General features: G+C 36.4%; 1 protein-coding gene across 4 annotated transcripts in view; it reads left to right on the top strand.

Annotated features, from left to right (window-relative positions):
* Ehbp1 (Eps15 homology domain containing protein-binding protein 1) overlaps window positions 1–23,744 on the top strand; it is a 97,149-nt gene that overhangs the window by 70,214 nt on the left and 3,191 nt on the right. For 3 of the 4 annotated variants that reach the window (XM_069821052.1, XM_069821055.1, XM_069821053.1), the window contains 3 exons: window positions 5,576–5,649; window positions 5,740–5,854; window positions 6,008–6,102. In XM_069821052.1, the coding sequence (XP_069677153.1) occupies window positions 5,576–5,649; window positions 5,740–5,854; window positions 6,008–6,089 (271 nt within the window). In that variant the 3' untranslated portion in view covers window positions 6,090–6,102. Of the gene's footprint in view, window positions 1–5,575; window positions 5,650–5,739; window positions 5,855–6,007; window positions 6,103–18,194; window positions 18,404–23,744 lie in introns of those variants that run through there. The other variant, XM_069821054.1, reaches the window with a different exon arrangement.

The raw sequence follows: 23,744 nt of genomic DNA on the forward strand, positions 1-23,744 counted from the left end.
AGAAAGTTACACAACGCAGAACTGCACGCATTGTATTCTTCACCTGGCATAATTAGGAACATTAAATCCAGATGTTTTAGATGGACAGGGCATGTAGCACATATGGGCGAATCCAGAAATGCATATAGAGTGTTAGTTGGGAGACCGGAGGGAATAAGACCTTTGGGGAGGCCGAGACGTAGATGGGAGGATAATATTAGAATGGCTTTGAGGGAGGTGGGATATGATGATAGAGAGTGGATTAATCTTGCATAGGATAGGGACCGATGGTGGGCTTATGTGAGGGCGGCAATGAACTTTCAGGTTCCTTGAAAGCCATTTGTAAGTAAGTAAGTAAGCAGATTTTATGTATCATGCATTGTCAGTGAGAAATAGGAGAACATCATGATACCTAATTTCCCCTGGCCACAGCATATTCAAGACTGTAGTAAATAACTGACAAATAAGTGTGGATTCACTTGGTGCACTCACTGTTTAGTGTATTTCTCAAAAAATGTCTTCAAAGTTTGTTTCCAATTACCATAAAGATATCCCTGTCTCTAGGAATGCTTTACAGAAATCCATTGAAAACATTGACTGTTTATTCATTAAAGCTAACAACAGAGTACACTCTTTCTCTTGTTGGCCATCTTTGCTACAACAGAAACATGTTTAGCTGTTGCAATATATTGTGAAACAAAATACTACTACTTATAGTTTTCAGACTTTTCATATACTTTATACAATAAAATTGTTCCTTGTCGAGTCTAACTAAGGATGCCGCCAGAAATTTCCAGTGATGCTTTAAATCGGCATCTCAGTGAAAATTTACAGTGATCAGGTAGTGACCTACTTAAACTTGAACACATAAAATAAAATGAAATCTGCTGCAATACATTTTTACAACAGCTTAATGAAAACAAAATCAAATATCAGTATATGATAGCTAAAGGCTAATCCACATAAACTGGGAATGTTAACGACAATGAGAACGAGAACAGAAATATTGTTAAAATAAATTTATTTAGGCCTAAATGTGAGCATTCACAATTAACGAGAAGGTTGCTGGAGCCCGGGAACGGTAATGTGAGAGTTGGCCAAGATTTCATTTTCCATTTTCGTTTCTGATCACAGCCTACTAGATTCAGTCTGTTATCATCAAAAAGCTATTTGGTCGTCTTATATTTTGTAGAAAAGAAGCCGTGACATAATTTCTTGTTTATTCAATGCATGTAACTTATCCAGAAATTCAGTAGAATTACTTTCCATATATGCTATGTGTATATATGACCAGACTACCACATGAATTGAATTATTTAATATTCCATGCCGTAAATTTTGAAGTTAGTTAACCTGTGTTTATGTTAGTTGGCTTGTACTCATGAGAGAATGCATTGGTCGAGTATACACAAATGACATCAGAATGTGTAATATCGACTTTACATATCGTTATTGACATACATATTGATATGCATAGCCATTTCCATCCTCAGTTTATTGTGAATAAAAAATCTTGACGTTCACATTCTTCGCTTTCTGTTCTCGTTCCCGGTTTATTGTGGATCGGCCTTAACTCTAACTATAATGAAGAGCCGTATGTAACAATAGAAACATACAAATTTATGAAGGTAGTCAACTTCATATACCTTAGTTCCATAGTAACTAGTATAAATAATGTGTATGAAGAAATTAGCTCACATCATTGCCACTAATAAATCATATTTTGAACTACTGCATCAGTTCAAGTCACAAATATTGTCCAAAAGAGTAAAGACTATTTTGTATAAACCATTGGTAAAACCAGTGCTAATTTATACCTCTAATGAAAGGAAACTACTCTTGTTAAAAGAATTCTAAGAATAATATTTGGTCCAACACTTGAACATACACTGTCATGAAGGCGATATAACAAAAAATTATATACAGTAATGAATCTGAAGTTAATTATGTTAGTCAAATGGCAGCTACAGTGATAGAATCATGCATCCATAAGCTAACCCCTTGCCTCCCAGTATCTTTGGTGTTCCTTTGTCGCCTATCTCTAGATGGTGCTTGTCCATTTCTTCTTCCCGGTCTCATAGGATGCAGAATAGGTTCGAGTAGATCGCTGTTGATATAGGTGCTTAGCTAGGCAGTTACGTTCAGTAATTAGGCGGAAGATTGCAAAAGTCTCACTCCTGGCCAGTTGGGTTTGTTTATGACAGAATCTTTACACTCTTTTTGGGCTATTCTTGCGAGTTCATCTCTTCTGACTGTGAAAATCTTCTTTACTACTGTTTTGATGATACGAAATGATATTCTCTCTCTCTTTCTCTGTTGTAAAATACTAATGTCCTTTTCATGGATACTGCAATGGCCAATGTCAATTGGAAAATGTCAATTTTTTTTAGACCTCAATATGTGACAGTTTTCTACATTGTTTTCTACATTCTTGGATTGCAGGTGTTTTGTTCGTTGACTGTAGCTTGTATTACAGATTTTGAGTTAGATAATATAACTGCATTTGTGAATGTTATATGGTGGCAGTTCAATTGGTATACTGCTATTTTGATGGCCTCTGTTTCCCCATCAAAAGCAGGACTGTTTTATCCCACTGGTGAGTAAAATGAGAAAAGTTTGCTGTAGAGAACTGTGGCTGTATTTAAACTTTTGCTTATATGTGATCCATCAGTGAACATATAGAAGACCACCAGCGTGGCTCAGTTGGTTAAGGTGCTTGTCTGCCGGTCTGAAGTTGTGTTCAAGCGTGGGTTCAATCCCCACTTAGACTGATTACCTAGTTGGGTTTTTTTCGAGGTTTTCCCGAACCGTAAGGTGAATGCCAGATAATCTATGGCGAATCCTCAGTCTCATCTCGCCAAATACCATCTTGCTATCACCAATCTCATTGACGCTAAATAATCTAGTAGTTGATACAACGTCGTTAAATAACCAACTGTACAAACAACACATAGAACCAGTGATCCTTGGAATGATTTACATTAAGTATTTCAGATGTCATAAGTCGCAGTTGCAATTGGTCCATTTCCTTCAGTGTGGGTTCTTTCAGGTGTATGCAAATTATTTTCCAAAGGATTCTATCATGGCGGGAGATTAGATATGGTATTTTGTCATAACAGTTTATTCTTCAGATCTATGGAATTCTGGTTGAGTTCTAGTTGTCTCTTGAGATGTCATGTGCGGAATTCATATGTACACCAATAAGGGTCCCCTATGACCATAGTCAACCCAATATGAGCAAATGCTGGGTAACTTTCGGTGTTGGACCCTAGACTCATTTCACCAGCATTATAACCTATGACCAAGTAGCCTTTCATATACATTAGAATCAAATCCCTCTCTTCTGTAAGTGATTTGGAAGGTTATAAGTATAGGTACATAATAAATGTGGCCAGATTGAGATGGGCAGGGCAAGTAACCTATTTGGGTGACAATCAACTTACTCAGAAAGTATTATTTAGTTACCCTGAAGGACAGAGAGGACATGGACAGCCCAAATGGATATAGATTGAAGGAGTCAAAGATGTGAGGATAGTAGAGCTGGGGACGGAGCTAGTAGAACTGTTGAGTTACTCGGTTCTATTGGTTTATGTGCTTGGCAGCAGAGCATCGAAGTTACTCAGTTAACCGTAGCCATTACCGATCAGTTGAAACGTTCAAACAGAGTTCGCGTGTTTTACTTAATTCTAGCAGACAACAACATAGGTATTGTTGTATTTAAATTTTTCTGCTGCAGGACAAATTATTTCCTTATCCCCAAGGTGGGCAGAAAGGCCCCTAGTATTGAAGAGGAGTTCATCCTATTATATGACCTGTCAAGTGGACTTAATGAACATTGACATTCTGAATATATTACTATACATACTACTACTACTACTACTACTACTACTACTACTACTACTACTACTACTACTACTACTACTACTACTAATAATAATAATAATAATAATAATAATAATAATATTATTATTATTATTACTACTATTGTTATTATTATCATCATATTAGAGTGTTTGATTAATATTAAAATATGTTAAAAAAGGAAGTGCATTTTATTTTTCTTCTATTTGTGTTTATTGGATTTGTGCTACCTCATCAGTCATAATTTTATTTGTATTTATTTCTACGAATTATGTTACCTAATTACTTTAATTTATCAATAATATTATTCTTCACCAAAGAGAACATGATTGTATTGAAGGCTAGTAATGTTTCATACGACTTTTTATGCTCCACCATATTTCTAACTTGATATTATTAATTTTCTTTGTATCTGACCTTGACCAGTGTCCCGTATGTTGTGAGATGTGCGCGAAAGTATTGATTTTTTCCGAGGAACAGATGTCCACATTGACCTTGCTAGGCCATAAGAACCTACAGAGATAACATTGAAATTAAATTAGACATTGAAAAACGAGATGACAAATTGAATTTATTTGAATATTATTTACAATTAACGCTAATTATTATAGTAACAGAACATAACCTTCTGCGACAGTATTGGATTTCCAGCCTCCGTGACTTTTCGCTAATTCTCTTTCGATTGCATATCCGAGAATAATCGATACTTACGGTTTTATAACGGTAGAAAGCTGACCTGTCATTGGCTGAACAGTTGTAACCTGAGTCGTCATTGGCTGAAAGACCTGACCTTTAATGAGTAGGTGTACTTTAATGACATGCATTAAAGGTCTGCTACCAGGTGTATAATCACTACATTTCGGCATGGTCGAGCATAAAATAAATAAACATTATGCTCTTCAGTTTAAGATTCCACGTTTTATTGATTATTTTATGCACTTTCCATAATAGTAAATACTTCTGTGTGTTATTTTTAAGTGTTTTAGGCAGCGCTTCATGGAGCCCGTTTCTTTCTATCTTCTTTTTTAATTAGCTGCAGTGTTTAACGTTTACATCACATGTTAATTTATTAGTTGTTAGTATTATGAGTTATTTTATCAATTTTATTTTGTCTGTCATATATAACAACACTGAAAGTTAAATAGTCCTTTCATACAAATAACTCCGCAAATAGTTGTAATCACGCAAATGAATTTTGCAACTGCCATTTTGCAATGAAGAGAAGCACTTTTTTCTCGTCAATTGGCAAAGCGAAAGTGCTTTACTACAATGCTTTTAAAACACGCTTGGTTTCACTTTCAAAGTACGTTCTAAAATCGACTCAATCTATATAAATTTTAAATCTGCCACCACAAATTTATACTCGGTACTGTACTCGGTTCAACCGAGTAATGACGTCACAATAACTGCTCTGAACCGAACCGCTCCGTCCCCAGCCCTAGGGGATAGTATGTTATCAAAACTGAATAACACTGGCCAAAGATAGTAATCGATGGTGATACTTAGAAAGGCTTAGGCCCAGTCTAACTGTAGCAACACAGACCAACACCTATAGATAGATTATGAGCTTGTTGAAAAATTATTGTAAGCTACTGTAATTCGTATGCATGCAACAATTAAAAAGAAATATGGTTGGGTAATCATTTAGCCAGTTTAAAGAATATAATGAAAAAGCATAAAAAGTTTGCAAATTGATGAGAACTAGTAGCTTATAATTGATAACTTGATGTTGCAGAGAAAAGGAGGATGACCTGGAACGGCGGTTCGAACTGCTGAACCGGGAGCTACGTAGCATCTTTGCCATGGAAGGTAAGCTTGTAAGATGACTATATGTCCTTGTTTCATACACTTTGCATGTGAGCATAACTGTGATATATAGGCCTACATATCTTGTTACAGACTGGCAAAAGACTGAGGAACAAAAGATTCGCGAGAACTTGCTACTTGACGAATTAGTGACAATAGTCAACAAAAGAGATGAGCTGGTCCACCACTTGGACTCTCAAGAAAATGCGTAAGTTGGATACATTTAACTCCCCAAAGTCATTCTCATAATATTTAATTCTGAAATTTGACTTCAATTATACTTGGTTATTCAGTCACTAAGCATCTCTTGAGAGAACATTATTTGTTCCCAGTGAAAGCATATATTCCTCGTCTTTTACAGAATTAAAGATGACGAGATTATAGAGCTTGATGTGAACAGAGTTTCAATGCCAGCACAAAATCGAAGTTGTGTTGTGCAGTAAGCAGCCATAAATGGTGAGTAGAATATAACAAAATTATGATTATCTCATAGTATTGTTACAGATTTCATCATCATTGTTATTAATTTATCCACCAGAACTCTTTATTACCGTATTTACTTTATTATAATAAACCATCAGATATAACATATACCCCAGTTTGTGAAATTATTATGCAAGAATTGTCAAGTTTTCGAAGTGGAATATCAGTACGAACAAACACATGACATAAATCTTAAAAAAAAAAAAAAAAAAAAAAAAAAAAATCCAGTTTGATTACTTGGAAATCATGAAATTAGGAATGTTCTTTCTTGTTCGTTCATTTGTAAAATTTAAGCTGATTATTGTGTCCTTTAAAGTTACAATGCTGTTGTATGAACAGTCTCTGAACACTACTGATTTTTAAATGACCGGTACATAAATTGCATTGAATTATATTGTCATCTCTAGAAAAATACTGTCTACCAAATTCCTGTACAAGTAGTTGTAAATTAGAGACTATTTTACTTTCGGCATATTTATTTTTTATCACCAGTATTCTGCCATCCGACTACCACACTACTTTTGAAACATCTAATTATTCAAAACGAGTTCGTGTATTCTCCTGTCCCTTCACCACAACTTTGCTGCTGGAATATAGTAGGCATTACATGGCCTTGAGTCCGCTAGATTCAGGGGTTAGTGTCTAAAAAGTCTGCAGTCTAGTGATAACTCTAGTCATGTATCATAGATGACAATTAAAATCATTGTTCTGGTCTATATAATTGTTCCAATTTTATAATGTGCTTCTGCGAATATTAAAAATTAGTATGTCCTTTCTCATTTCACTACAAGAAGTTGCTGACAATAGAGGTCGTTGGTGTTCATATTGAATGGACACACAGAAACAAAATTTTCCCAAAATGTATTCAGGAAACATATGAGTAACGAAGGTTCAAATTGCAAAGATGTAATAATGAAAACAACAATCAATGTGGAGGATCGAACATGGAACATTTTCTTGCAGACTAACACGCCACTATTCAGCTATCAAGTAGATACAAAATGCATGAGTGAGTATAACGTTGAAGTTGGTTGGCATATATTAATATTATCTCTAATAACAAGTGCTGTCATGGTAATTTTTTTCTTGACCATATGCCACACTCTTTATTTTTCTCCCTTGAAATATATTTTACTTTCCTCTCTCTCTACCTCTCCGACCGTAATTTAATGGTTCTTTTAATATATGTTTTACGACTCTTCATCAACTGTAATGGTTGCATTGGGTTTGTGGAAAAACCCCGGAAGAAACTCAACTGGGTAACTTATTCCAACTAGGACTTGAATCTGGTCCCACTTGTTTCACAGTCACACTTGCTAATCGTTACTTAGAATGTTTTAATATAAAAGAAAGTAAAGAATTATTGTTTTGAGTTACATTTTCATAATTATAAAATAAGCGTGATTTAAAGAATATCTCATGAAGCCCTCATAGTAGATGCACACGTATCTTGATGAATCTTGGAGCGTGTATCTGCAGCACTTTGGTGTTTTTCAGTAATTATACAATTATGGTTCTGAATTCCAGCACTGTAGCGATGGACCTTTTATGATCATAAATGTCAAGTAAGATAATTTGCGGGTGCTCATGTAAAGGAGGTTAAGTATGATTTGGCAAAACTGGAATAAGTACAGATTTGAACTATCCACAATTACATTTCTCTTGTGTTAAAGAAGTCATTCTTCCATCTGTGATGCAGTTACAGGGCTCCATATTTTGTGACAAAGGGGTTTTGTTCAGTACCAAAGGAGAGAAGTTTACATACCTTGCAATTTGACTTAACCCCCTTTACACGAGCACCCACGAATTATATTAGGAACAGTATGTAAATGAGAATCTAAAATCAGTACAGATTTCCGTGTAAAAATATAGTTCTCCATGTAGGCCTACAAAACTTAGGCACCCATATGCTGTATGGCTCCGTATAGGCAGAAATTTCTCTTCCCCATACAATTCATTAAAAAATTATAGGTTCCCATATGCCGTATGTTCCCGTATGGCCCCCATGACAGCACTGCTAATAATAGTTTTTCAATCAACAAGCATTTACATTTTATAAATGTATATTCTCAACTTTCTAAATCTTGATTATGATGCATGTTCTTGTATATCAAACATCAGGATTAGTTTTAACTGTATTATTGTTTTTCGTATGCATGTTGAATTTATGCCGACAACTGTACCATTTGATGCTCAGTTCAGGAAACACTGGCGTCTGCTTTATGTTTCTGTGGCTGTACATTACAGTTTCACTGCGACATAGAGTCTGTGGAATCCAATGTTAATTTAACTGAATAGTGTCAGACAGTTTATAAGAAAATCACATCACCTTCATTTCTACTTTGTGATGACATGAAATGCAGAGAATGTGTAAATGAAGACTGCGGTTTTGACATAAATATGCTTGCACTGTGATACTAATTGACTTCCTTCATTTTGGAAATAAGCATGTTTACTTTTGGAAATATGCTGTGCTGCTCCACAGCAAACCTATGAAATACTGGAACTAAACACATTAAGTGAATCTTGTTAGGGAAAATAATTTTCAGTGTATGAAGATGACTGGTAAAAGTCATCTTCATACATGGTGTTGCATCAGTTATGAAAATTAGGAGGTCACGGATTTTCATCTCTTTATGGCAAAGAATATTTAGAGCATAGCTAAATAACTGAACATCTGTCCTACTGTTAGTTTTTTCCAACTGCTCTGAAGCAAAAGTATATTTGTTGGCTTATCTCATACTGTATTACTTTCATTATTGACTAAATAAATATCTTCTTAACACATCCATAGCTTTGTCATATTTTCTTATTTACTTTGCTAAGAATGTTTCGTAACGAATGGAACTCACTATCAGAGATGTCATATTTAAATGTGATTGTATTTTTATGAAAATATACCTGGCCAATCCATTGCCATTAACGTATCCCATATGATTGAAACTGACAAATAACTTGTCTATAAATACGAAGTTAAAGCGGTTGCCACTTGCAGTAACAAAAGTAGTTATAATACTAAGAAATTTAAAATGTAATGAATATCATAAAGTAATAATATAGAATTGTGCACTGAGACTCAAACACTAATGATAGTACTGAATAAACAAAGACTTACATAACAATACAATACCAACAAGATGAAAATCAAAATTAATGGAGAGAGAGACTGAGGAATAAATGGGTCAAGATTAATATTAAATTTTAAAACAGTGGCTAAGACGAAAGCCAACCGAGGTTGATTAGCCAATTCCCTGGCTCTTAGTTGATCTCAGAAGACGGCAACTAGCACAGGTAGAGACTCAGATCAAAACAACAGAGTCTAGACTGATCTGATTAAGGGTTACAGTGGAGGGAAGGATAGAAAGTGTTAAGAAGGGGGCAATTGGAGACCTGCAAAGCGAGAGAAAAAAAAAACAGAATATAAACTGGAGGCTTTTGAGTTGAGAAGAAGGAAGCGTCATTTTGTATCACATGCTTGTAATAAAAAGATAAGTAATATTTTTCACAATGTTGATTCATTAGGGATAAATTCTCCAGTAAATTTATGTAAGAGAATTTTAAGGAACTGATTTTCAAGCCTTCAAGAAGGTTACCAGCTTTAATGAATGTTACGTTAAGAGAATTGCAATTGTCTGCTGGAAGTTGTGACAGCTGTTGGCAGTAACATTTTGTTCTGTCCATGGTTTCTGGCCACTGCAGATTTGTGCTTGGCCAATAACATGTTGAGTAATAAAATATTTATTTTTGTTCGATCGTATTTTTAACAACCTTACCGATGTTGTTGGTGTGGTAAGTAAATAAATCAAATCAACTTTTATTTATTTACTTAAAAGTAACAAACTATCAGTGTCGCACACCACTATGTGCTATGAGGAAATAACTAAATGTCTTCTTATACCTGTATTCTTTCTAAATTAATTTATTGGAGTGGAGATTTGTAAGAAAAAGGATTAATGTAGATAAAATGTGGAAGTTGTTGCTCTGAGTACCACTCATGGAGTCGTGGCTGAATGCAAAAACATCCATGGAGTAAAATACGTATTCAAGCATTAACCTATACTGGTATGCAATTTATTTACACTGATGTATAATTAATGTATCACCCTGCAAACATTTTCTGTATGCTATTTATTTATATTGATGTATAATTAATGTGTCATCTACCTCCTTCTTTGAAGACAAAACTAAACTTTCTATAATTTATATTACCTCAAGGTGCAGTATTAAGCACAACACTATTCAACATATATATTAACGACCTACCACAAGAGCTGGAAAAACATGACACTAAAACAGCACTCTTTGCTGATGATTTGGTTATTTGGACGTCACATAAAACCAATGCAGTAGAGAAACTTCAAAATTCCATCCAATCATCGTTAGTGGCACTTGAAATTTGGTGTTCAAATAATATGATGTCAGTGAACACAGAAAAAACAAACTTTCAACTCTTCTCATTAAGAAAGAAACCAGTGAAAATAAATCTAAACTATAGAGATGATAAGTGACAAAGAACTGAAAATGCAAAATACCTGGGTATACATTTCGACAATAAGCTCACATGGAGAAATCACATTGAACAGATCAGCACAAAGGCAACAGATCGTTTTAAATTACTAAAAAGACTGGCAGGAACGAAATGGGGTAGCTCAAGGAGTACACTCAACACAACCTACAACACATATATAAAGGCTATCTTAACATACTGTGGTGAAGCACTAATAACCTCATCAACCACAAATAAACAGATATTAGAACGCACTCAAAACCAAGCTTTACGTCTCATCACTGGTGCAATCAAAACTACTCCAATTGAAGCCATGCAAATAATCACATCTAATAAACCAGTTGTAACAGATCTTGAAACACAAGCCCTTTTAACCTATGAAAAATTAAGAAGGCTTCCAAATTGGGATAAATGGAGTAAATACAAAGATTCTAAATTTACATTGAGGACCCAAAATGGATGCAGACAAGAGGTAGAAAAGCTTAAGCAAAATCTAGAAATACCAAGTGAAAAGGAAAATTTGATGTCTCGATATAATCCACTTAATAACTTCAAAGTAGATTGCTGCCTTGATCTTGATGAAGTCTTCAACAAAAAAGATATAAATCCAGAAATAGCAAAAGCCATTGCCCTACAAACAATTAATAGAAAATATCCACAAAAGGACTGGTTGTACATTTACACTGATGGATGTCTCATGGATCAAAATGAAGGAGCTGGAGTAGGAGTTACTTGCCAATACTTTTCTCTTTATAAAAATGTTGGCAAGTACACAACAAATTTTGATGGCGAAGTTGAAGCCATTTATACATCACTTCAAAATGTATTTGTTTGGCTAAACCAGTGCAAAAACATAGTCATCCTGTCCGACTCCAAAGCTGCAATCCAGGCATCAACTCAACTACATCCCCTAAAATGGAAAAAGTAAAAGAAATTCATTGCATAGAAAAACAAATTCAAATGCTAAATAAAAAAGTGGTCTTCCAATGGATCCCGGCCCACTGCGGACTGAACGGTAACGAGAAAGCAGATATGTTAGCAAAGAAAGGAACTGATATCAACTTAAAAACAAATTTCAAGTTCCCATATGAATCAATAAAGCGAGTCATAAAAAGAATAAGTTACAGCGAACAGGCAAAACATCAAAATTCAAAATGGAAAGAATCATTCAAAGATCCAAACCTAATTCCTGATCTACCTCGAAAAATCTGCCGTGGCCATGTTTAGATTGATTACTGGTCATGATTGCCTCAGTAAACACCTCCATCGTATTGGAGTATTGAATTCACCTAAATGCTTACTGTGCACCAGAGAAGAGGACATGGAGACGGAGCACCTGGCTAATTGTGAAACTCTTAGGACATTTGTGGACCTTCCATCAAAATATTGGGAAGCAAGAAGGATGATGACTTCATTGTTAAATCCAGAGCATTAGATACACACACACACACACACACACACACACACACACACACACACACACACACACACACACACACACACACACACACACACACACACACACACACACACACACACACACACACACACACACAAAATTTATATTATTACAACATTTTCACAATCGTCACTGATAATAACAAATGAATAACACCTATCGACAAATATGAATAATAACAAATGAATGACACCTATCAATGATTGTTACAGTGGGCCATGGAATTAGTTTACGTCTCCTTTGCATTTGTGTCTCGGATTTTGGCTCCTTGAGCAATATATTATTTTTAATACTCCTCTCTGACATCATCAAGACCTTTATTAGTTGCATAATTATTCGTGTGAGTGTTAGTGCGTCAACATCTTCTGTATTTATGTGTTAAAACTTCTTCCGAGAATCCACATATTTCGTGAAGACATTGTTACTATGGAAAGTAAACACTCTCATAAGTGATCTTTCTGGCTATCAATTTAGCGGCTATTCTACGCAGAGTTGCTTTAAATGCAAGTTTATCTTTCGTTTTGTGTATTTACTATCTCCATGTCTATTTACATTGTCAATTTTCGGTTCTTGCTATATTTTGATTATGTCCGACATTGATGTCTCCACATCAGCGCCGATTTACATGTCAACTCCACCTGAAAATCTTCATCATCCCTCAAGATCAGTTGATTGGTGCAGTGAACGATTTTCAAATTGCGATATCAACACTTCTCTTACCGGGAATCTCTCCGATACTCCAGCTTTTGACAATCATGATACAAGTACTACTACGGATAATGATTTTAATCTTAATGCACCGGTTACTACTAGTTGTGTCGATATTTCCAGTGATTCTTCTGACTTTGTTACCTGTCACTTATGCCCGTCTGGCTCCACTAAACTTTTCAAAGGATCCCTGGCTTGCGTGTTCATTGGTCTTGGGCCCACCCTAATATTCCATTTGCTCCTAATAACATTCCCTTTCCGAAATCATCACTAGATGATTTTCAAACACGTCTTATTAATAGTAAACAACATATACATGTTTTGAGGAGAATTCTTAAAGGGGCTCGTGCATTAGCTGCAAGCCGTTTGTCTCACTTCATTTCCCAATGTTTATCTCAAAATTCTGTTGAAAGTTGATGCAATCTCCTATTATTTGCCTACATCGCACTTCATGTTCCTGAGAAGTCTGGGGAAAAAAATCACTCATTTCGAAGATAAAAGACAATATTAATAATTTTCAAATTGCTGATATAAAGACTTCTTCAAAATCTTTTAAGTCCTCCCATGTCTGCCACATCAAACAGAAGGTAGCAGACGGTGACATACGTGGTGCAGTTAGAATTCTGTCCTCTGATGATGGTGTAGCGGATTTTAACATTTCAAACTATCAAGCCTTATTAGATAAACATCCGGTTCCCTCAAGACCAAATACATTTCCTGATCCTCCTATCCTTACTGATCATTTGTTGAAGATTTCAGAAGATAATGTCATCGTGGGATTACGAAGTTTTCCAAAGGGTTCAGCTTCTGGGATCGATGGCATCCACCCACAACATCTACAAGATCTTGTGTCTATCTCTGCTGGCGATTCTGGCAAAAGACTGCTTACATCTATTTCTAATCTCTGTAATTTTATGTTAGCTGGGAGAGTTAATCCTGAAATTTGCCCTTACCTTTATGGAGCATCGCTATTGGCTATTGCAAAAAAGGATGGCAGTGTGGGTCCTATTGCAATAGGCAATACTTTTCGACGCCTTGTAGCTAAAATATCTTGCCTTCTTATTAGAGATGATATCTGTCATTATTTCCGACCATATCAATTAGGTTTTGGTTCGCCTCAGGGCTGTGAATCTGTTATCCATTCAGTTCGCTCTTTCTTGAAAGATAATTCCTCCTCTAATAAGATCCTCTTAAAATTAGATTTTAAAAATGCCTTTAATTGTATTGAACGCGACATTATGCTGGATGCCATTAAACAAAATCTTCCCCAACATTTTGCCTTTCTTTGGCAAGCCTATAGATACCCTACGAAATTGTTTTATGGATCTGACACTATCTTATCCCAATTAGGCTGTCAACAGGGGGACACTTTTGGTCCTCTGCTTTTCTGTCTTTTATTACAACCAATTATTACATATCTTAATATGATATGATATATGATATATTTATTCCACCAGCTTACATCGGTCGTGATGGCCCTTGGCCCTTCACATTTCTGTATACAGTGCCATCACTCCCTTGGATACATAACATTCTGCTTATGCTTTTTCTAAACCTCGGCTATTACATATAAATGACCTTGATCACTTTTCTATCATGTCCCTCACCTCTGTTTCCCTCCCTTCTTCTTATATTCACCCTTCCCTTTCCTAGTTATCTAACTTATTCTTACTAATCTCATTTAACTAAACAATGACTTCTCTCAATCTCTTATAAATTGTTCCGAACATTATTTATATTTGTTGAACTCTTCCATAGTTGTTAACTTATTTATTCACTTGAATCACTAACATTTACTAACCACTTATTCCCATTAATCTAATCTGTATATTTTCAGACGAAGTAGTTTCTACAGTTTCATTACCTTTCCATTCCCACTTTCGTTATTATATTTGTATCACTACTTACTTATTATCACTCTCTGGTTATTACTTGTATCTTATCCTTTTTCACTATTATTCCCTTGCCTTACCGTCTTTTCTGTCACTATCACTCTTTTCACTTTGTCACTTTCTTACGTTTTGTCACTCATGCATACTATTTTCACTTTATCACTTTCCTATGTCTTGTCACTCATGCACCAACCTCTTAAGTTATAAGTTTTCTGTCCCTTACTTCTTCCCACTGACAAACCTCTATTCGGTGTCGCTAATGTTACTTCATCCCTTCCAGTTCTTGCAGAATCTTGTCTTCTTATCTTGGTATCTTCTTCATCTCTCAATCCCTTCTGTAATTGCTGACCCATATTTGTTCTTCCAGCTGGATTCACTGAACTCTTTTTTCTGTTCTCAGCTCCTGTATGCTGTCCTTCTGTTCTCCCCTGTCTACCTGATGTCGTCATCATAATTTTAGTGCAAGTCTCTTGTTTCTTCTTTAATCATTTGTTGACATCCTCGTCCGCTGCTGTTGCTGAGCTATGCATTCCTCTGGTCGCTGGCCTCTCTTCCTGGTTCATGTTACTCGCTAACTGGTTCATTCCATCACTTGCTATTCTTTCCTGTGTGATGACCTCTCCACCTTCTAATTTTTCAAATAGTTCTCCCATCATATGTTTTACTATAATGTTCCTTATTTCCTCTTTCATTGTCCCTATCTCTTTATGGTTCAAATTTTGCAAACAGAATTCCACATCAAACATCTGCCCATTTATCTTTAATTTGTCTCTGTATAATCTAGCGAATGACCATTTTTTCTTGCAGCCTTCATAAAAGGAATCAATATTCTTCTCCTGCATCTTACTTCATATTCAAAATCATGTTCCAGTCTAATATTTGAGTTTTTTAAGTACTTTCTTTTGCTCAAAATTTTTTCCTTTGCCATTATACTTGAGAATTTAACTAGTATAGGTCTATTTCCATTTTTCCCGATTCTGTATGCTTCTCTTATTTGTCCATCACTCACATCAATCCTGAACCAATCCCAGCACACACTCATTACAGTCTCGTATGTTTCCAATGCCTGTTCCTTCTTCCTTTCCTCGATTCCAAAAAATATTAACTTCTTCTCTGATCTTCTAGATATTTCACTTTACTTTTCATTAGATCATTTTCCTTCTGTAGTGTTTCCAACTTCTTGTAGATCTCTTCAATGTTTGCTTCAAGGTTTACTACTGCTTGACTATTTTCTTCAATATTCGCCATTTTACACTGTTACGCGATATCGGTGTCAATGCCTTTACTACAATATTTCTCCACTGCCGAGCTCCCTCCGCACACGTCTATACTGATCCGCTGTTTGCTGTGGACTGACATCTCTTAATAGTGATCTTAAATCTTTTTATCTTGATGACGGAACCTTAGCTGGTGATCCTTTGGTTGTTCTTAGCGACTTTCAGAAAATAATTTCCCTTGGTTCTCAAATTGCCTTACAACTCAACCCAGACAAATGCGAACTTTATTTCTGCTCTCATAACCTCGATAAAGTTGTATCTGCTTTTCAGCTTGTAGCTCCTGGTATTAAACTAATTTCTAAATCTGATTTAACCATTCTAGGTACCCCTATTTTCTTAGATGCAGTTCAAGATATTGCAGAGCAGAAATTCCTTCGTTTGAAAACTTTGCTTGACAGGTTAGTCCCTCTTAATCCCCACATATCTTACTTTCTCCTTAAGAACTGTTTATTGATTCCAAAATTTAACTACTTTTTGCGGACCCCTATATGGTTGTTTCCATCTTTCCTCTGTCAAACTGACAATATGATACGTCATTACTTAGAAATTTTACTTAATATTTCTCTTAGTGATTGCAGTTGGATTCAAGCTTCTCTACCTATTAAATTTGGTGGGTTAGGTATTAGAAAATTGAGTGATATTTGTACGTCGGCATTTTTAGCTTTTGCGCACGGGGTTTTAGACCGAATCAAATCTATTTTTCCTTCTTACAGTGATTCGGTTCAGGTCCCTTTTGTGCAGGAGACTTTAGTTCGATGGGGTGAGGTTTCCAATAACTCTGATCCTCCGTCTTTTCCAGCAGTTCAAAAGAATTGGGATGAAATACTAATCTCTCTTGTTAAGGAGTCCCTTCAGTCATCTTTTTCTTCAGATACAGATCGTGCTCGTTTTATGGCTCTCCAACAAAATGTTTCAGGATCTTGGCTTCATGCAATTCCTTCCCCTAACATCGGTACCCTTATGGATCCCAGATCCTTTAAAGTTTCCGTGGCTTTACGCCTCGGCTGCAAAATCTGTCACATTCATAAATGTATCTGTGACAATATTGTAGATTCTTATGGCCACCATGCCTTAAGTTGTGTCATAAGTAAGGGGCGTCTCTCTCGTCATTCATCGCTCAATGACATCATTAAAAGAGCATTAACATCCTCAGTGGTTCCATCCATCTTAGAACCTTCCGGGATCAGCCGTTCAGACGGCAAGAGACCCGATGGTCTGACTCTAGTCCCGTGGCATGTAGGCATATCCTTAATTTGGGATTCCACATGTATGGATACACTGACCCCTTCTCTCTCTCTTCAACCTCTAAGACACCAGGATCTGCAGCAGAAAGTGCCGCTATCAGTAAACACCATAAATATAAACATCTTGCAGATAATTATATTTTTGTCCCTTTTGCGGTTGAAACGTTTGGATCATGGTGTAGTGAAGCCAAAGCTCTCATCTCCACCATAGGCAGAAGTTTAGTGCAGCTTTCTGTGGACCCTCGAAGCAGTCAATATCTACGTCAGCGCATTGGTATCGCCATTCAGTGCGGCAATGCTACAAGTATTCTTGCATCCTTCCCCGAGTCCTCTTATTTAGATGAAATTTTCTTCCTTTAATTATTCAATTGATTTGTATTTTATTATAGTATACATGTCAATGTCAATACAATTTCCTTGGAAACAAAACAATTTGTTTAAATAATGACACAATAACTGAAATCTACGAATAAATTTTGAGCAGAAATAGTACGACATACATGTAATGAATGTGCTATAATAAAAATTGTAGGTCTACTTTATATATGACATTGTAACATTTATATGCATTAGTAGTTACTATTTTGTACAATTTAAATAATCCGTTATAAGTTGTCAAATTATAGTAGTATATCAACAAATAACAAATTGCGATCACATATGAAAATTTTAGCGTCCAAAAACACCCATTCCCTACACTACACTAACACTTACCCTAGTACACGACATAACTCTTCACAGATCACAGATACACATCATGCATAACGGGCCCACCGAAGTGGTGTGCAACTTGTAAATTGTAGGGCTCTGAGTTCTGCAGTCACAACTGGCCTACGTCTATGTTCATGATACAACGGAGTGGGCTATGGAAATTCAGCTCTCCTTGGCAACGGTTTTGTTGTGAATTGTTTTTGTATCTTTCTGACGAGAAATAAAAACTGTTCTTGAGTTTCACTTAATCAGTATATTGTATTTTAGCTACAATATTGGTGACCCCGACGTGATATGAACACGCACGAAGATACAGAGCAAAGTTTTTTACCAACTAGTAGTGGTGACAGAGTCGTTGTGTGTGCACAACATATTGAGAAGCCTCCTCCATTCTACAAGGACGATCCAGAGCTATGGTTTGCAGTGGTGGAAAATGCTCTCAGTTTCGCAGGGATTACTCGAGATCAAGCAAAATTCCAATATATAGTAAGTAACGCTGATCATACGTTTATTCCAATTATAGCTGATTTAATTAAATCTCCACCAGCCACAGGCAGGTATGACGCTATTAAAACACGTACCATTGCCGCTTTTGCTGAACCAATCAACAAAAGACTCAATAGATTATTGAGCGGCATACCTATAGGAGAGAAACGACCGTCCCACTATCTACAAGAGCTCAGAAGTTTAGCTTCCGGCCATTTAGGTGAAGAAGTCCTCAAGTCACTCTTCTTAGCACAACTAGCACCCACTATTAGAATGTCTTTGCTTTGCAGAGAAGAGGATAGTTTGGACAAGCTAGCATTTTTAGCTGACAAGATGCAGGAGACGAACGTAACAACTCAAATGTCAGTAGCTCGGCAAGACTGAATCAAAGGAAGAAATTTATTGTGATGTTTCGACGCAGGTCATTCGACCTTACATCCCATCTTGTCTTCGCAAGAAAGTTTTCGATAACATTCACAACCTGTCTCACCCTAGCGGTAAAGCAACTAAGAAACTTATACAGCGCAAGTTTGTTTGGCCTAGAATGAATAAAGAAATTATGCTGTGGGCTCGTATGTGTCTTCAGTGCCAGAGAAGTAAAATAAGTCGTCACCACAAAAATGTGCCCCTACACATTCCTATGCCAAGCGCGCGGTTCGCTCACGTACATATAGATATCATTGGTCCGCTTCCAGTTGTCAAAGGTTTTCAGTATTGCCTGACAATGATTGATAGATTCACAAGATGGCCTGAAGCGGTCCCGATATCTGAAGTTTCTGCAGAGACTATTGTAGACGCATTCTTCAGGACTTGGATCGCAAGATTCGGCGCACCTGCCACTATTACAACAGACAGAGGCTCGCAATTTGAATCTGCTATTTTTCGAGCGTTTTGTAATCTCATTGGTTCTACAAAAATACGCACGACAGCCTTTCATCCCGCCTCAAACGGCATGATAGAGCGTTGGCATAGGTCACTGAAAGCCGCTATCATGTGTCACACGGGATCTAAATGTTGGATCGATATCTTACCGGTTGTCCTACTTGGATTGCGCTCCAGCATCAAAGAAGATTGTGACGCTTCGCCCGCAGAAATGGTTTACGGAGCGACACTAAGACTTCCAGGAGAGTTTTTCGTCGACGATCAAACCGAACTGTCGCAGCGAGCCTTCGCTGAAAAACACAGACAGTTAATGCGCACTGTCAGATCGACTCCCGCTGCTCACCACTGCAACAGAAGAGCTTTTCAGCATAAGACATTATATACGTGTACGCATGTCTTTGTTCGTGTGGCAACTAAAGGATCCCTTGTACCACCGTATGAAGGACCGTATAGAATTCTTCGTAGGATATCTGACTACGTGTTCGAAGTCGATATTCACGGGAGCCCTAAAACCATTTCCACAGAAAGACTTAAGCCAGCTTTCTACGAAGTCTTCTCTGAAGATGATGGGAACAAGACCTCCGATCATCAACGACCAAGTTCTTCACATCCCCCACCATTCAGAACTTATCCTGGTGCAAGAAAAGTTTCGTGACTCAGCGTCACTGGGAGGGGAGTACATGTAGGGCTCTGAGTTCTGCAGTCACAACTGGCCTACGTCTATGTTCATGATACAACGGAGTGGGCTATGGAAATTCAGCTCTCCTTGGCAACGGTTTTGTTGTGAATTGTTTTTGTATCTTTCTGACGAGAAATAAAAACTGTTCTTGAGTTTCACTTAATCAGTATATTGTATTTTAGCTACAAAATGGGTCACAGTCCTGCCATCTATCCGCAGTATGCAGAACTCGAACCACGTAAGTGAAGTGGGTAGGCATTAGACACACACACACTATTTATTTAAAGTAAAAATGATTAATCATAATTTATTTTTTTTATTGAGATCGGCCAAAAAATAGTATGCAATACATGTGTTAAATGCATAACAGAATTTCGGAAGTAGAGGATTCGACTTCATCTCATCTTCTATAACTTTTCTTCGATTCTGTTATAAATGCACTTACCACGCTTGTATCACAATATACTATCTCATGGTATATACATGGGTTGTAAATAAATAATAATAATAATAATAATGCTGGATGCAAACAAGAGCCTACAGAGAGCCGAGGGTATCGTGTAGTTAGCATGATGATTAGAGACCACAGAATTTCGTATTAATTTCGAAAATAAATCGTGATAAAAATATTATATTTCGCGTTTTATCGCTAATTAGTTGTAAGATTATAGCAATAATTTCATATAAATCGGAAAGGAATTTTTACGTAAAAAAATAACGCTGTATTATGTATTAGGGTTCAAAATAATGATAGAAAAGTTTTTATACATAAATTTATTTTACATTTATTCTGATCCTATGCAAATTTTAAATAATTTTTATTAATATACAATAATTTGAAAAAAAAAAAATACTGAAAATTAGTTTGAAATATCAAATTAACATGATTTTATAGGTAGATGCGCTGAATAGTTTAGTATGATGGAACATTTACTTTAACTGGATTACCGGTATTTGTTTTATGAAAAAGCATGTAAAATAAAAATAGTATTGTTTTAATATTATAGTAAAACACGCATGCAATAATAATTATGATTATAAATATTATAATTATAATACTGTAAAAAAGGTAAAGGTATCCCAGTAACATGCCATGAAGGCACTTGGGGGGGAGGGGCATGGAGGCAGAGCCCTATGCTTTCCATGACCTTGGCACTAGAATGAGGTGGTGTGGTCAGCACCATGCTCTGATCGCCTTTTACCCCTGGGAAAGACGGTACTCAATTTTACAGGAGGCTGAGTGAACCTCGGGAATACTGTAGGTATTAAAATAAATATAAAACTATGAAGTCCAGGTGTATCTCAAGAAAAGCTAAAATAAGAATATATAAAACTATTATTAAACCAATAGTAGTATATGGAAGTGAAACCTGGACTCTATCTGAAAGGGCAATAAAGATCTTAAATGGCTGGGAAAGGAAAGTATTACGGAAAATCTTTGGGCCTACTTATGAGCAAGGGTTTTGGCGAATCAAAACAAATGCTGAGTTATATGAATTATATAAAGATATCAACATTGTTGTTGACATAAAACTCAGAAGGTTGGAATGGCTGGGACACGTAGCCAGGATGGAGAACAATCGCACACCCAAAGTTCTACTAGATGCATTGCCAGTAGGAAGAAGGAAGGTCGGACGACCTAAATTGAGATGGCTGGATGACGTTCAGGCTGACCTAACAAAAGTTGGAATTAGAAGATGGAGAACACGAGCATTGGACAGGAGTGATTGGTCGGATGTTCTGAGGGAGGCTAAAGCTAAACTGTAAGGGCCGTAATGCCAATGATGATGATGATGATGATTAAAATAAATACTCACCTGAAACATACTTCAGAAGCCAAGTTCTAACTGCTGTATCATCCACCTTTTCAATAGGAATATTTGCACTTAAAAACATTTTCGTAGTATCCATTACAAACTCCGTTTTTTCTTGTTTGACTTTCTTCTGACGATCGAACGAAGCTTGTCTTTTAGGAGCTACACTCTTTTCTTTAAGACGCACATGCTCTTTATTTTTGAAACAATGTTTGACACTGTGTCTCGTTTCTCCCAGTCTACCTGCATATTACAAAATTCACATATTAAAATGTTATTCTTGGATACATAAAGACCTGGAAACGAGAAAGTCGATAATATTGCAAAACAAGCAACATATTTGCAACCAAAACCTCTTTAAGTGATATCTTTATCAAGTGCTTTTACTTCAGTCAAGTCTCATTTTACAAACCTATGGATCAACATTTGGCTCTCTTCTGACAAAGGAAAAATTTTACAATCTGTACAAAAGAAACCAAATGACCTGGAAATGTACAAAAATTTGCCCAGACATGTTCAAACATTTTTAACAAGAACCAGAATAGGTCACATTGTCACACCGATTTCACATTTCTGATAATCCTACTTGTCTGTGGTGTAATAATCATGATGAAGATCTGGAACACATTCTTCTATACTGTCCATCCATAAACCACAAAAGAAGTAAATTAAAATCAGAAGTACCAGTTGCAGAAGACATAATCCTGCAGTATATATTGACTACACCCCAACTCTGGCTACTAGCAACAGGCATCTATAATGAACACCGATCAAAATACCCCTCATTTCTCGTGACAAACAACAACTGAATAGGCTACAGTGGACTTTAGTGGACTTTATGTTGTCAGCAAACAGCTGGATACATTAAGAAGATTGATTGATTGATACATAAAGACCCTCACTAGCAAATTCTTTAGCTCTGGAATGAACTGTAACTGTCGACGTTCGACCCATCTTTACAACTGAATATTAGAAAAAGGCTTTGGCCTTACTATTTTGTGAACACCAGCAATTCCTTTCCCTTTGTCAAGTGTCAGTGACCAGGTTTGGCAGTAGGGGTATTCTCTTAATCTCCTTTGGAATGTATATTTTTCCAGTTCTAGCTTTCAGCTTGTAAGAAGAATGTCACAAGTTGAAAGTGTTCAACCCATGAAACTAATAAAGTCACACAGCTGTGAAACTAACATATATATTATTGTTGTTAGTCAATTACACTGGTATCTTAGTTCAGAGTTAACTTTCAAAGAATCGGATTTATACGCGTTCAAAGTTCTCGCATGGTTTGTGTGACTACATCTAGGTACCAACATTATAGTAATCAGATCTGGGTCATTACAGGTTAAACCAGGACTGGACACTGGGAGCGAATCCAAACTCTAAACAGGGACGCTTAACCCTTAAGTAGTCGCGCGGGGTGTTGTGAACATCCCAGTCAGATATTTCGGAGCTCATAACTACATATTCAGTAAGGCTGTACCTCTGAAACTTTCAGTACCGTTATTGGGAAGGCAACAATAACCGTAAACATTTTTGAAATCAGAATTCGCATACTCGAGATAACGGTTTAAGTGGATGGGGTGGTTAAGCGCGACTGCTTAATATTCATCCATCCTGGCATCAACGCTGCGTGGTGTTCAGCAGAGAAGAAAGGGGTTGAAGAGAAGTCATATGGCTCCCAGTGAGAGAGTGCCCAGCCCTGGGTTAAACAGTGCATCAAATGTTAAAAAAAAATGAAATTAAAATGTTTAATCAATTTCGCCTTTTTTTCGCCGAAATAATTTATTTCGTTCTGAAACACATCTATTGTGATAATTCGCGATAAAAATTCGCTACTGTTATAGGCATATTCGTAAAAAAAAAAAAAAACAACTGACTTGTTGCTTTTATCGCTAATGCGAAAATCTGTGGTCAATGATGATCTACTAAGCCATTATAGCTGGTTCGCAGAACTGGATT

This window comes from Periplaneta americana, chromosome 3, assembly GCF_040183065.1.
Source record: "Periplaneta americana isolate PAMFEO1 chromosome 3, P.americana_PAMFEO1_priV1, whole genome shotgun sequence".
In the NCBI taxonomy this organism is placed as follows: Eukaryota; Metazoa; Arthropoda; class Insecta; order Blattodea; family Blattidae; genus Periplaneta; species Periplaneta americana.